General features: G+C 31.2%; 1 protein-coding gene across 3 annotated transcripts in view; it reads left to right on the top strand.

Annotated features, from left to right (window-relative positions):
• Window positions 1–17156, top strand: part of LOC130444917 (zinc finger protein 628-like) — a 138762-nt gene that overhangs the window by 63065 nt on the left and 58541 nt on the right. For 2 of the 3 annotated variants that reach the window (XM_056780285.1, XM_056780283.1), the window contains exon 3: window positions 10664–10889. In XM_056780285.1, the coding sequence (XP_056636263.1) occupies window positions 10664–10889 (226 nt within the window). Of the gene's footprint in view, window positions 1–3734; window positions 4904–10663; window positions 10890–17156 lie in introns of those variants that run through there. The other variant, XM_056780284.1, reaches the window with a different exon arrangement.

The following is a 17156-nucleotide window of genomic DNA, read 5'->3' as shown; positions in this document are numbered from 1 at the left end:
TTTTTTTTTTTTTGAATATTATCCTATATAATCAATTTTTTCCTTTATTCGTTGATCCTTTCTTTTTGTTTATCCACTAAGTTGCTTTTCATTATCAGATGAAAATAAAAAAACAGAAGAATTTTAATGTACATATCCAAGTAGTGATCGATACTAAAATCAAAAATATGTTTTTCCATTTTATAATTAATTCAATATTATCAACAACAAAGTTTTTATTTCCAAAGTTCAATGAAAATGCTCTTTTTATCTAATTATGTGGTATAGTTTTATCGTATCTATTTTTGCTGTATTTACATAACTACAATAATTATCGTATTTTTTTTTGGTGTACTTATTTTCAAATGTAGAATAAATCAGACATACAAACGGTCTATTAGATAACTAATATTAAATAGATTTCCGCAATTCAGCAATTTTCTTATATACCTTCACCATACCTCTTAGATAATATTTCATAAAATTTCGTAAATTCTAGAAATTTTTACCAGAAAATAACATTAACACACTATACTTTTTCAACTCTGACTGCCATTAATGTAAAAATGAATTCACTTTTTATAGGAATAAAAAAGTAGTTGAATGCATTAGATTCAAAATGAATTACAGGCAAGAATCGAAAAGTTTTATTAACAATGTATAATAATTGAGTTTCAATCAAGTGCAATTTTTTTTGACAGTTCCATATTCATTTTGGACATCATATGCGTGTTTTTCTAATAACTTCAGTTATTAAAAGGTCGAGTCAAGTGAACTACTATCCATTCAACTAACTGCTTTGTGTTCTAACAGCCTCGATAATTTTTTTTATGGGTGTTTGGAGAATTACATTTCAGCGTTGCAATTTCACATCATTTAGACTATTATGGATTTTTTTTGAGGATTTGATATCCTGGGTTTCACATAAACATTATGTAACGTGCGTGCACTGGTATTCGGTAGGGCTAAGCAAGAACCCAGACTTGATATTGCCCAGGCTTGCTGTTTTAGTTTGACTCAAACAAAAGGCAATAGAAGCAACACCAAACACACTACCCAGTATCCAACTTGTCTTCTACAAACAATCCATCTTACATATGCCGGACTGCCTGTTTTAAAGCCTACAAATCGATCAGAAAGTCAGGATTCTACTCAAGAACTTGTTCTAAGTCAGTACTTGATTGAAAGACTTTTGACTTTTGCTATGTACATTGAACGTCTGAAATTTAGCTTCTTCTGATGCGAAAATTTCCTATTTTCGACATCGTGACGAAATAAAAATTTACTTTTCTAAAGTAGGTGATTCAGTTTATTGTGATAATGCTTCTGTTTTGATAACTCTATTAAATTTTGAATGTGATTCATATCAATGCAATTATTCATTGATTCCTTGTGTGAATGCATTGTTGCGTAAACTGGTTATGGGTGGTCCTTACGTTTGCTAACTTCAGGCTATAAAAAAGCTAAAAATTATCCTTTAGTGAACTCTGACGAAAGTATTTTACCACTGTTGCACATAAAGCTCGACTTGATAGGAAAGACAAACTCCCCAAATTTAGTGACGCAAAAAAAATAAAAGATGGGATATTTGTATGTCCATAAATAAGGGAACCGATAAAGAATAAGAGCTTTGAGAAAAAAAGCTGAATGATAAGGAGAAACTTTGTTTGAAATGTTTTTAAACGTTGCCCAAATTTTTATACGAAACTAGAATGGATAATAACAAAGATCAACAAATCTTTGTGGTGTACGGAAAAACAAATATACATAAACTGGACTCTCATGGATTTATTTCCGGCAAATTTGAGTTCTGTGAGCGACGAACAAGGCAAGAAGTTCCATCAAGACATTTTATTACTTGAGAAGCGATATCAAAGAATAAAAAAACGTTTCCATTTTATATTAAACGATAATATCTCTAAATGTAGCTGATGTTTATATTTTGTATGAAAATATATGTTTTGATGTCACAAGCAAACCTGAGGATTATTGTTTAATGACACTAGTGCATTCAAAAATTGATATTAGTTTCCATATGACAAAAAAACTTTTATTTTTATTAACCAAAGTTATGGGTGCATTCTTGTCCTTTTTCGTATATTTACATTGCAGATTTAACTACAAAAAGAGAAAATAAACAGAAAAAAACGCGACGAACGAAAAATAATCTCTGAAGCCTAAATAGAATGTTTAATAACCTAAAAAATGGGTGATCGTCTAGTACATAAATGGATATAAATCACAATTTATGAAGATGTTAATGTGAGCAAAATCGACTGAGAAACGTATTAAATCTAATACAACATATCTAAAAGATGCACACAATCACTGGTTGTCGTGGCATTTTTGAAGTAATTACATTAATTTCACGGATTACGGCCCACGTCCGTCCATAATGCATTTATTTGTTTTAACCGGTGATCTTTTCATAAAACCTCACCTATTATCATTTTTTTGCATTATATTTATCAATGGACTATATTTAATTTTATTTACATGTTGTGGTTAAACTCAACAAAAGGAAAGAAAAATGTATTATTATGTCGTAGTATAATTAGTAATATTTTGTGTAATTTTATTTTCACATGCGAACGGTTTAAAAAAATATTATTCATCTTGAATTTCCGTCACTTTTAACCTCAACTATAAGTTGTATGATGAACCATCTACATTAGTTTTGATCTCATATTATCCAGCGTCGATTTCTTAGACAAGTTTGATATAATTATCAATTCAAATATTATACTAACTTCTATTCCTTCTACTTCGTATTTATTCCCCAGCTTCTCATCATTTAAAAAGTTCAAAATTTATTGTTCATACCTAATGTACAATTAAAAAGGATCCTTTTCAAACGAATTATAAGGATACATTTAGAAAAACGCTTCCAAACCTATAAAATCCTAAAAACTGGTAGTTTTCTGTCTATAAACTTAATTGTCATATTACTAGCAGCTAAGACATATTATATATACAAATTTTGTGAAATTATTTCATAATATAGTATAATTATTAGAAATGAACATTAAATCTAAAATGAATCATGTTTTATAGTACTAAAAACTTGATCTACTCATCTGAGTACATTCTTTCGTAATCGGAAGTAACTGACATCTATTAGTTGATATTTTCCACATCCACCTTAGTCACCAGGTTTGATCTATTGTGACTTCTGGTTCTTCTCAAAAATATTTGCCAAAAGGGAAATGTCACGACACCATTCCTGTTATTGAAATGACAACATGAGATCGAATGAATGTCATTTCAAAGGTAATTTTTCAGAAATTTTTCTAGTCATGATTCAACTTTGAGAAAAGTGCTTTATTAAAGCAGTGCTTGAAAATAGATGAGTTCTAATTTTACTTTGTTTTTACCACACAGAAAGTTATAGAAGTTTTAAATCAAACTTTAAAATTTCACCAATAGATAGAGCTATAAAAAATCAATGATATTGATAGTATTGGCTGGATTTGAATTTTTATTGATATTAGATATTGGTGATTGCTTAGCAATTCGTAACAAAAATACGTCGCGTGGTTAGGTCGTTGTTTTATAGTCAAATGGTCGTGTGTTAAAATCGGACTGCAAAATGTTCTAATTTGCATTTTTCACGTTGTATGTTAATTTTTTTACTCAAATTATCTCTTATTTATATGGACATATATCTAAATGAGGTTTCAAGGTAAAATTGTTTGAATACCACGTGAGCCTGGCTCAAAATCCTAATGATGGTAGATCGAATTTCTTGGATGCGGATAGAAACTTTTCTATATTTTCACTCTAAAAAAATTTTTAGTCTTATATAAAGAAAATAAGTGATTTTTTGTAGCAACCACACTCTATTCATATCCATATTTTCGACTAGATCCCTACTGTAGATTCATAAGATGCCACATCAATAACGAACTGAACGGATGAACGGATAGCTAAAGCATCAGATGGAGTATTACTAGACAAACGCTCCAGGTTTAAGACAGGCCAAAAGATTCATAAGCAAATCAGCTAAAACTCTGAGGGACGTCTCTTGATGACCTTAAACGATAAATGTTGGTCGATCTTCTGTCAGCTCACTGTCCTATCAAATACCACCTTAAGATGATAGGTATGACAGAGCATCACAATAGTCTTCTTTGTAAGGAGTCTACATATTTCAGAAACAGAACAATGCAGACATGCAGAGTGGCTGAAAAGCCAAAATGACACCCGAAACAATCTACAAGAATGATGTTTTGATTTTGCTTCAACTACTTCTAGTTGTTATCCATAGGTTACGATTCAAGACTTTTGTACTTTTTGTATTTTTTCTTCTTCCATTCTTCAATTCCATTTTGTATAGGTATCTATTTTTTTTCGTGAACCTCAACCATACCACTCTTTTAGCTTTCATGAAACTTCTTACTAATAGCTATTCATAAAGATTGTCCAACTCTTGGTTAGTTCCGTTGTTCCAAAGTCCTTTCTTTTCCATATTCCTAAAGACTTTCGTCAATACCTCTATTTACCATAGACCCAGTTATGTTCCTTTTGTCTTTGTTAAACTTCCAGAAACTTTTTATAGTAAAACAAATGCTAACATACCCCAAGTCGAGTTTTCAACATTAATATCCAAATAAAATATAGATTTTGCCTTTAGTAAGAATTGTGTAACATTTTATAATAACTATCAGGATAAGTGAGGTTAAAAAAAATGCACAGCTCATATGGCGGGTCAAATACTTCAACGACAAATAATACAATAACTACTTGGTCAAATCCATCAACAACTATAGCTTCAATGTCATCGTTATATGCCGCATCTGGACACCTTCCTCTTCCATATCCGGGATTTGATCATGGAGCAAACTCATCTTCGGTTTATCCCCAAGCTTCAATGTTCCAGTTTCCACATTATACACCTATGCATATGTCATTTGATTATCAGCAGGTAAATGATAAAAAATATCTCGAATTAAATAAAACATTTTTTTTTCGAAACTAATGTGATTTATGTCTTTGAGAATCTTTATTTAAAAAACTCAAATATTAATCGAATTTATTAAATTTAATGAAGTTCGGTCGGGAGCGTCTTCAAACTGAAGTACATTCAGAAAGAGCGAGGAATTATCAGAGAGTAAAACAAAAAAAGCTTCAAATTATAATGAAATATTAAAAGTGGAACATTATTTTAATAATGACGAATTAAAACGGTAGGTAAAGAGTAGAAATTTAGAAATCTGTGATTAAAAACGAGAGGCAAAAGGAAAAACGGAAAGAGCGAGTTAAAAACTTTCGAAGAAACTGAAGGACGAGTTCTAATTTCAATATCAGAAGAGCGAATGAAATTCGTTGGGAGTTTTTCAATAAAAAATACTCCTTATTCACCCTGTCGGTGAGGATTTGGAAGAATTTCCAGTTAAATCGACGTATTTAACGTATAAGTGGCTGAGTGAATGGAAAAGGCAAACTTGAGCTGGCTTTATTTCCACTTGGAAGACATGAACAATTTTTTATTGTTGTAAAGGGAACAAATAATAATTTACTGGTTTACGGATTTACCGGTGAAAATATAGAATTATTGATATACTTAAATGTTCTCAGATAATGGAAGCTATAAAAAAATAGTTTATTGCCATCAAAAACACTCGCAGCAGTCTGGAACAAGTTTGCACCCAAGCTATAGCGAGTTCAGAACTACTCGATTGCCCCATTTCCTCGAAATCATAATGACCTTATTAGGATAAAACAAGGTTAACCTTACTAGGGCAAACCTGACGAGGACCACTGTAGGAGCGCATCAGTATAACCCTATTTAAAATAAATTAATTTCCCAAAAGGTTTCCCTTATCAAATCCATATAAGGAACCTCTCAGGATCACCTTATTGAAAAAAATAATATTTGGTTATCTTGTCGAGTCTACTATTGACCCTATTGAAAATAAATTATTTTTCATCAGGTCTTCTTAAGCTGGAATTTCTGGAACCGTTGATGTTATTCATTCTGAGCACACTGTTTACACCAACACTCACAATTACACTGTCTGTCGCGCGTTTCGATAATCAAGTTATCGTCTTCAAAGACTGAAGTTCTTCCTGATCACGTCTGTACAAGGAATCTTTCAGGGTTACTTTACTGGAAAAATCTTTTGTCAAGAACCATATAATTGGAACCTCAGTACTTTCATTTTACTTTTAAAAATTGCTTATTCATTTAGCTGTTGAATTGGATATCAAAGTAAAGTGTAAACTACTCCAAGAGAGTAACATCATAGTTTGTTGTTAAAACTTGAATATAGATTGTTTTTTCAAGTAAAAAAGATAGAGTTGTAAGTTGACGTACAACTAAGGGCTGCGGACGTTAATTAATAGAGATATTGGTAATCTCCTCCGAAAAATGTCACTGTAATTTCCAAACCTATACTAAATTTATTGTTAGTCCATTATTCACGTTTACAAAAAAATCAACCATGTAAAAAACTGACTATCACACTAATAAATAACCTACATAAATGAACAAAGAACATCTGCTTTTCCAGCTTTTTTTTTACGAAGCAGTACAATTAAAGTGAAAACGCATATTGATCAATGTAGTAGGTACTCCTACACACGTTTGCCTATACGCGCCGTGAACTCAATTACTATACTTCCTGCTCGAATCGAAGGTAAATTTTAATCAAAACCCCAACAGAAAACACTGTTGAAAATACAGAACCGTATTTTTCTCATAAAAAAATCATGAATGTTTTAACCAAATTTTTGTTTTAATAAAAAGAATATAAACATCGATCTGTACCTTAATTTGGATTACTTCATATTATCCAAAATACTCTATTTATTGAATCAGAGCTAATTCATTCTAATATAAGCCCACTATTCTTTGTTAGTTCATTAGTTCATCACTGAGAAATCTAAAAGCAAGATTGTCTCTACGTAGATGGAAGGAAACACTCGGCACGAGATTAACTAGATAAGCCTTATAAATCATTTCTTCGTTTAAATACATATATAAAATACAACTAATGACTGATATTATAATCAGACCTGGGGATATAATAAGCAAGATTCGTACTAAGGCAGCACGAACGATTGGGAGTGTCGCTGGTGCTTGGAGGAGAAAGAAACTCCAAACTACGTCATTTATAAGTGCTCGGCACTCACACTCGCGAAATGTAAACACATGGATAGTCGTACGGTTTACCCAGTTCCTTTGAAAGGCTTTTTCAAGGACATCAACCTTTGATAGTTTTCAGTAGAATACGACAGATATCAGGAGGCCTAAGTGAGCGACGGTTCAAGATCCTCCACTTTCTAATAATTCCAAGATGAATTATGGATGGCAATTGAGAAATGTAGGGTACAAAATACTAAGGTTCGATCAAACCAGGATATCAACGGTGAATCACAACAATAAGTGTGCATATCAACGCTTTTAGTTTTTACTTTTCAAGAAAGTTGAGCAGTGATGGATTTACAGATTTTCCGCCTGTAGGAGGCTGTTCAACTTTTGTTGCCTTTACTGATTTCTGCAATTCGATAACTTGGTTATTTTTAATAATAATTACATTTTTCATCTTTATAAGGTGACTGAAAGTCGATCGTTAAAAGATTTTCACTCTTTTCGAGTGAAAGAAGCTTCTTTACCCGAACAATTTGTCGTTGGTGAACATAGGGCAATGCGAAATGCTTTAATTTAATTTTTAAGTTTGTATAAATATTTTCTAAACACGAGAGTAGTCTACATTCTCTTCGCCTCATGTTTTAGCCTTCTTATTTTTGTTTTGCTAGACTATAAGTACTATCATGACAAAATTAGTCATTTGTACATTTATCTAAAGAGAAAATATTTTATCTTAGTTAAATTGCCGTCTTTTATTTGTATATTTCAGACCTATTCATTGCCACTTGGGTGGTACGTGGTAAGATGTTGTAAACAAATAAATAATTGAATCACAACCAGATTTAATACTAACTTAGCCTTACTTTTATTGATTTGCACAAATTGTTGAACATACACACAAGAATAAGCCAGCTTTGTATCATCGATTCGTCTTATTTGCAAATATCCGTCATGTTACTATACATTATAATATTTTCATTGTTTCATTATATAAAGGAAGAATCATCATGTAAAGGATACATCTTCGTCCTTTAGAACGTTTATTAGTTCAAATAAATGTTATCAATTCTTTTTATTATTATTTCCGTCAATAATTTTTGATGTACATATGTCTTTACTGAGATTGCAATAATTAATTGTTAATTTTGTTTTGGTGGACTTACACCAAAGGTTATTATTTTCATACTGATTGAAAATATTGTAGCAGTAATTCTGAATGGAGTTTGTATATCTCTAATTCATCTAACTGGGATCTAAATATTAAAGAATGTGTGAATAATCCACTCGATATAGTTATTTAAAAAAAAAATTAGTAACGTTACAAATAAGTTTGGTAGATACGAAATTTAATTTCTAACATGGTTTCTCATCTTGCTACTGTCTTCCACTGCATTAAAAACTTTGTTAGTCTCTTCAAAAGCTTCCAGAGTATTCTCCTAATATGTTTCTTTTCTATATAGTCAATTTTATTACTGGTAATGGTTTAGTTTATTTGATATTAAATGGAGTCGTACTTACAAGAAAATAAGTTTTCAAACTACCTTCTAAAGCTTGAAAATGCGTGTAACTTAATATTTTTTTGCTACAAAATCAAGTTACCAACCATTTTAGTGAAAAAGTTCTTAGTCCTGATCTGATACATTTAACTATTGAATGGGTTCAGCTCAACTAATCGTCCAAGCGGTACGAAAAAAATTGAAGAATGTTGTTTCAACTAAGTAAATTTCATATTTGCATTCAATGAGGAACTTTTCATGCGCGAACTTCAGTACAACATTAACAAAATATTTATAACAATGTAATTAATACAAATAAGGTGATAATTCAGCATGTTATATAATGTACGTTAATATAAGTCAGACAAAAGATTTTTCGTGATAAATAAGTAATTAAGAAAAACGGTTTCTTAGAGCTACGAGTAGATAAGTGGGTGAATTACTTAATGCTTAACAAAACCTCGCTCATTTGAAAAATTCTAACAATTTTCGGATATCTTTAAACCAACACAACACAACTGATCATTATTATGCTGATTGGTTGATACAAAGTTTATAAAAATCTGCATTTGTTAAATAAAATAGCTTAATCCGTCCATTCGTCCACTATTGGTAAGATTTATTGCCTCGTCAGCCTTATTCACTTCATTTAATTCCCTCCGATCAATTTGGGAAGATGGAAAGCGACAAAAGAAAAGTTAATAACATAGCTAAGCAGTATCTTCACTGTTGGTCGTGCTACAGCTGTTTTCTCATTCTTGTATACCTAGTCTTACCTGGTCCAGTCAGCCAGCTTTCTTAGCTGTATGTTGGGGTAGGTCTTACGCACTTCGAAATTAAATCTGGTTCTTAGTAGATTTCTGAGCTCTGATGTACTATGAACGATCTTAATTTTGATTCCACACATGAATTTATATTAAAATACTCTATCTCGCAAATGTATTGTAAAACGGGAGCAGAGGCTATTTAAGATAAATAAGATAAAAGTATTCACAAATAATGTCTAACCTTTTTCCCAAAGATACATATTTGAACATTTACCTTATCTATCCCAAGGTTTCAAAATGTCTTATTTCCTCTTTTTATGTTTCACGATACGGTATCATCTTTCATTGGTTGTTGTTTTGATTCTGTTTGCCATATGTGTAGAGATGTCACTGAGAGGTATTACCATTCCCCCACTTTTTCGCTTCCACATCTTAAATGCATACTCCAAGTATCAAACTTCAAAATATTGATATGAGTTGGTCTATCGATTTATGAATCAATTCAAAGATACGTCATCATGGAAAAGTCTCCAAAAGCTAGTAGAAAGCAGTGAAAGGGAAAGCAAACGTCAAAAGATTACATCAGTAAAGCCATCAGAATAATGAACAGTTTTAACAATAAATCTAATGGACAAAAATCGTTTTTAAAATTTTCTGATTTCTAAGTAGTTTTGTTTCCAACTACTATCCTTTTTTCTGTACGTGTGTATCTGGGAACCTCGTAAATGATAATAATAATCATGACTTTGTTTCGGCCTCTCGCGACATTTTTTCTCGATTGAGACTTAATGAAGCAGTCCACGAGAATTAAAATTATGATTTATGTGTCAACCCTTTTCCTCGGTCGTCCCCAGAGATAAAAAAGACATTATACTTCTGTTTCACACTAAATGAAAAAAGCAATATCTAAAACCACTACAGATATATATCACGCGAAACGTTTAAAATGTCTCCGTACAGTTTTCGGCTACTTTAATTTTCAGTTTTATTATTAATGACCATTTCTTTTAGGTTTTACAGAATTTATTTTCCAGATAATAATGTAGCGGAAGTTGGGACTTTTTAAAGATATAAATATGACTGGAGCTAAAACATAAAAAAACTAGTGACCCTTCATAATTTTTCGAATGTTTCCTCAAAACAAAATGTTATATTTTTAATATGTGGATCCTTAACAAGAAAACAAAATAATTTAATAAGAAAAAAGAAAATAATAAGCTACTTAGTGTCACATACTATAAATTTCAAACCAAATACACACAACACTACTTCAAACTCACAACCAATAAATATTCGCGATAAATAAACTTCTTAATGATTTCTTACAGATTTTCATGCATAAATCTGCTATGCAGATGCATGCCAGAGACCTAGCGGGACGTTCCGAAGTGAAACCTCACCAATGCCAACAATGTCTCAAGTCATTCAGCAGCAATCACCAACTTGTGCAACATATCCGAGTACATACTGGCGAAAAACCTTACAAATGTTCCTATTGTGACAGGAGGTTCAAACAACTCAGTCACGTTCAACAACACACAAGACTTCATACGGGTAAGTTTACTAAACTATGTTGATTCTAAATTTAATGTTTATTTTTAATAAAGACAATAATTAATCAATATATCGGTCTATAGGAGCCACAATTTTAACAACAAAAACCTCTTTGCTGTTTCATAGTTATTAATTTTGACTTCGTTAACTTTTTTATGTAAGAAGCGAGCACAGAAGGGTGCATCCTATTACAACCGAGTAGATTGACTGGTACCTGATATAATATTGATCTTAAACTTCTATAGGTTGTTAGTGATAGGAAAAAACGTGCCTTGGTAGCTGATTCCACAGTACTTCTCCAAAGGAAGGAGTTCCGAACTCGGTGTTCATGAACCACTTGTGCCTGTCATGTAGGTCCTGCAAAAACTGCTCTAAGTGGTAAAATGTTGATGGTATCGTTGAATCGGAGTCCTTTCTTCTATATTCTAAGCAGCCCAAATTTGTGATCAGCTCCGAATCGCCTATGAGCGAATTACTCTCTTCTGTATGGAGTCGATCACCCTCCAAGTTTTTGTGAGGCTGTCTCAGCTAATCCGGCCAATCAGATTGCTTCCACCCCACTTCAGTATATTTTCAAAATCGGTATCGATGTTGGTGATCTCTTGATGCCTATAGATTTGATTAGAACGAGTAGATCGTTGATGTACAAGAGAAAGGGAGTCGGTGACAAGGTGGGGAACACCAGCGTTGACCTAAAACCATTCTGGGTGGGTTCATCTATAGTGACCTGGATGGATCGGGTCTTTGAAAAAGTTCCTATAAATGCTAGAGCTTGACAATATTTTATTGGTAGAGTTGTTATTCAGTCAAAAATCAGCACAGATGTGTCTCCATTGATGAATAAATTATAGAAAGAAATTACCAAACAAATATCAAACAACTAATTTTATCAATTTAAAACTTTTCTCTTCGTTCTGGAAAGTATGTAGCTGAAGAAAAAACGGTTTGGTCATTCGCAGTCATGATTCAAAATACTTACATAATGTCAAACAACTTTCGAGATTCATCATTTGCACTTTGCATTTGTTTTATATTAAGTTTGAGTTGATGAAGATCCAACAATTAGCGTAGTTATTTTTTGTATGATAACCTGCATTATTACTATAGTTATTAGTTATAGTTAAGTACTTGATTAATTTTCGGTAATTCAAAACAACATTATAATTTACACATGTCAAAAAGTTTAGTCTGGTAATAAAGTAACGTTCAGTGCCTTAAGCGCATACATTCGTTCATTATTTAATTTTTATCGTGCTTTTACTATTGAGGAAACAATGTTTGAAGACATAAATAATTTTTCATGATGTACGAAGATTTATTAAGTAGCAAAACAAAATTGATTGTTTGCTATACGTTTTAAGTTTACGTAAACGTGTGTGATTAGATTTTATTTTAAAATAAATTTGAATTTAGTTAAAGTTTCACGTGATAAAAATAGATGAAACTGAGTTTATTTTCTTAATGCTATCAATTATTGATTATTATTTTGAAATGCTCAAATTGGTCGATTAAAATTAGCAAGAGAGGCATACCGTTATCGTGAAACACATAGCAATTACATATTTTTTTATTGAATCTCGTTATTTCGGTACTTAAAGAATGAAATACATGCTTTTGCTCCTAGTTAGTTAAAAAAATCTTGGTTAAATAATTTCTTTATAACAAATGCTGAATGAAAATACCACAATTAAATCGAAAACTAAATGAACAATTCTATGCGGAATACGAAAGATTATGAAGATTACAGAGTAAAAAAAAGTTTGAGGAAACTTTTTTATTTCAAAGTTTTTAATCCGATATCGAGGAAATTGCAATAACACAACCTTCAAATCAATTACCTTCGGTTGAGCTTAACTCTTTCCTTTTTTAATAAAAAAAAGTTGCCTAGAGAAGAATTATTAATAATAATATCCATAGTAATTTAGAATATTGTTTTTAAAATAATTATTTCAGTTTTTACGAAGGTTGTGCTTCTATATTGACAAATAGGTACTAAACCGTCAACTTAAATACTTATTTATATATTAAATAGAACCAAAACTGTTTGAACGGGACTTTTTGAAAACAATTCAGTGGCAATGATAATCATACAGTCACATATTTATAAAAACATCAACAAATATCTTCAAATTCTTATTTAATAGACCTTTCGATTTATTTATGTTTCTAAATCGTTTGATTTTAGGTGTCAAAAATTTGACTACTTTCACTGTTTATCATAATATAAAAACGTTTAATCAAAAGAGGCTTAAAATCAAAACGGTTTAGAAACATAAAACACCAATACAAACTATATTAAAGTCAATTGAAGCCAAACAATTATATACGATTTTCTGTTGTATGTGTCCGAATTATAATAGAAAATTGAATCGTTCATCAGTAGATGCCTGCCATATGTCAAAATTTTTGCCCAAACAGGATAAGTAATAAATCCCTTCTGGAACATAACCGAAGACGTATGATTACGAAGCAAAAATAAAGATGTATAGGTCATACAACAAGCAAAAGAAAAATATGTAGACCTGTACGAACATAGAAAAGAACTATCGGGAAAAAGCTGCAACGGATAGAATTAACGTGGAAAGAGGCTACTGAATAGTCAAAAACAGAAGAAAAGGGAGAGTGGTCGTAAACAAAACGACGCAGGAGGATAGCGTTTTATCACAGCTGCGAAAACACCGGAAGATGATACCCTAGAAGTTATATATAATTTCTCTGAATGAGTAATCGTCGCGAATTGACTACCATACTTAATCTGCAGCTTTCAGAAAAAAATTTTCATTGAAAGTCACAGGTCGATTTTTCATAATATAAATAAGTCGTTGCACTTGTAATATTTTTGTCATCGTTCCTACTTTTTATTTATACTGTCGTCGATCAAACCTTTGGCAATTTAGATACTTTTGCTGTATTGACAGATTTATTGATTGTAACAATTTCGTTGGAATCTTCTATATCTCCATAGAATGTTCGTGCATCAGACTTAAACTCATTATTAATGCAAAACTGTTTAAAACTTTATCAGAAGGAGTGGATGATCTGGTTCTTTTTCAAGAAATTAATTCCTTACGTGTAAAAGTCTTGGGTTTTTGGTCTTTGGCATTCGGACTGGAATGTAAGCAATGCTGGTAGCTTTATGATTTTCCAGATGAATGTTTTACTTTTCAGTATAAAATAATAATACATCGTGCAATTTTCAAAAAAAGGTTTTTACGTTGATTGCCAATTGAGAAAATTCTTGTATAAGGCATAATACTCTACTCTTAATTCGAGAAGCCATAGTACTTATACTCATTTTTATATGCAAAACAAACATGTGTAAAAATTAAATTATTCCATCGAATTGTCAATATTGCTAGTAGTATTTTATGTTATTCATTATAACTTGTATTTCTCGAAAACATAGGTGTGACATTTTAATTACTATCACATTAATAGTATTCAACAATTCTGTTAAATAATAATATCATGAATGGCATGTTGTGCGAACAAAATCTAAAAAATCGATGAACATATTCATCTATGTATATCTGGTTTACTTTCACAACACTTGGTATACAAGCAGACCGGTCCCACTAGTCATCGAGTATAACTGCAGTAAAATGCATTTTCTGACCTTGTCCCAATTATGAATGGATTTAAGATTCTCGAAGGTGATTTCATAAAACATCGTTCTGGTTATTACAAAGAAGTCCAACTGAATATTGTTTATCGATGACGATAATAAAAACTTTTTTATAAATGGGTATGTTGAGGAGGACATGCAAAATAATCAGTTTTAAACAAAGTGAGTTTCATTGATGTTTAGGTGAAAAATATGATTAGATGTGAAACTAATATGTCTCAAACAAATTTTGCACACGTTCTTGAAGGTACTAACCTATAAATATTTGTGAAAATACTTCTGTACCTTCTTGGTTTAAAATTATAATAAAATACGCTATTTTGGTGTCCGGTTTTACCAATAATTGAATTGGTTGAATTTGAATATTTAAAGGTAAAGTCAACCCAGCCTTATTGAAACTAAAATAAACCTAACTTAACCTAAATTAATCTGACCTAACCTAACCTAATCCGACCGTACTGTACCTAACCTAGCCTAACCTAACCATTAAATGGATCCTTCTTTGTTTTTCTGAAAAACTTTGCAGTCTTACAATTGAGGAAAATGTTTTGAAGTTAGTTAATATAAATATAATAAAATCGCGAATAAATTAATAGATATTCAACAACCAATACAATTTCTATTGTTGAAAAATTTCGTTGTTCTCGCAATATATTATGTCAACAGAAATGAAGGTCTGGTAGGCCATTATCTAGAAGAACAAATGAAAACCATGAACTTGTGGTCAATTTGGTTTTACTATCAGTTAACCGGAGTTAAATATCTGCGATACGTCGTTTGGGAGTTCGTTTAAAGACGTAGGTGGACTTCCATATTTAATTCAACTAAAATATGATTGTCGGGGCTATGGATTGTATGAATATGCTCTACGAAATCCAAATTTTCCGTATTATGTATAATTCCCAGTCCAAAGTCATATTCAGTGGAAGGGTTCATATTAATAAACTACTTGGTTTTGATAGGTGTCTAAAAAAAAGCTGCAAAGTGACCGTATGATGATTTGTATGCAGTACAGAACGAGATTAGTACGTATTGCATTGAAGATATTGATGGTGAAGATGTTACTTTTATTTAAATGACGTCATCTTCGGCGGTTTCAACAAGATAAGGCCACCAGTGACATTGCTGGATAATCGTTGGCATTTTCGGAGGTTATAATTTCAACATCTACGTAAAGAGTACTTTCAAGAAAAAAGTATTCATCGGTACACACCACACCTACTCAGAACTATACATGATTTACGTGAGATTTTCCCAACTGTCTTCATGGAAATGTGATTTAGAAATACCAAATTCATCACCGTTGCTTGATACCTGCAATGACTTGAAAAGAATTGGAAATAGAAATGAAACAAATAAATTCGAAGGCTTAAAGGTTGCCAAATTTCAATTATCATATCTCAAATATTGATGAACGTTAGAAAAATCACAATTAGATGGTGCCTTTATATTCTCTAAAAAGACCAAAATTATATTTCAGTTATGACCACTTAGGATATTTCGGTATTTTTAGAAATTTGTTGGGACTTTTAAAATAATATCCAAAATATAAATTACCTAATCAAATCTATTATTATTGAAAGAATTAAATCATCCTGATTATATTGAAATTATATGAACAATTGAACATACTCATTATAAATAATTTATGCAAATATACACACATAAATAACATATCGAATATATTGGACGATAAATAAATTATCTTGAATATTAAGGGTCATGTTTCTGTCAAAATAGAACTGAAACATCATTTAAATAACAATGTGTACGTTCGGATTTCAAGAGCTATTTTCAACCTAAACAGCATTTCACAATCGTACAATGCATTTTCGTATGTAAATCAGTGAATTGGGTAAAATAACGCATTGGACGCGTGTATTGCATAAAATCGAACACCATAGCTGGACGTTGGGGTCCAATTTTCTCATATATGCGTACAAACCAGAAACAGAAATCGTTACTTGTTTCAATGCGTGAAATAGAGGCAAACTGTATAATATGTTATATTATTATAGTTTACACCTCTATATTCTACTTCATAGTAATATGATTCCAAATCGTTAATTGATTATTAGGAGTAGGTCGACGAAGAAACCGCTTCGTTAGCTATTAAAAACGTAGACATATATTCAATTAGCACAATGTGGAAAAATAAAGAGATTACTTGAGAAAAAATGTATTTATCTAGAGTTGGCTATGTTTTTATATTTTATCTCTAGAAGTTATTTAAATCAATTTTAATTGGAAATATATAACTAGCAACTCATGTGAATAAAATTTAATCAAATGTGTCATCTGGTTGCAAAACTGTTCATTCCTATAACAGAAACTTGTTCGGAGAAATCGATTTTTTGTCACAACTAAGTAAAATAAGATAGGATTCATTTTATTGTTAATGGTCACTAAGATATAAGTTTTAAAATACCATGAAAGAAGCTGGGGAACGATACGAGAATGGAAATATTCACAATTTCAGTTTGAATTTGGCTGTTGCTTTTGCGACACATTTTTAAACTGGCCGATTTGACAACAAATTAAAACTATGACAAAATTGAGGTGAAATGCGGGATTTTCGTAAAAAAAATTATTCATAGTGTTTCTTACGACAACTATATTTCAGTGTGTGTAAAATTATGATA

The sequence above is a fragment of the Diorhabda sublineata genome, chromosome 6 (genome assembly GCF_026230105.1).
Source record: "Diorhabda sublineata isolate icDioSubl1.1 chromosome 6, icDioSubl1.1, whole genome shotgun sequence".
Classification (NCBI taxonomy): domain Eukaryota; kingdom Metazoa; phylum Arthropoda; class Insecta; order Coleoptera; family Chrysomelidae; genus Diorhabda; species Diorhabda sublineata.
Note: the sequence above shows the minus strand (reverse complement) of the source record. Positions and strands in the feature narration are given on the sequence as shown.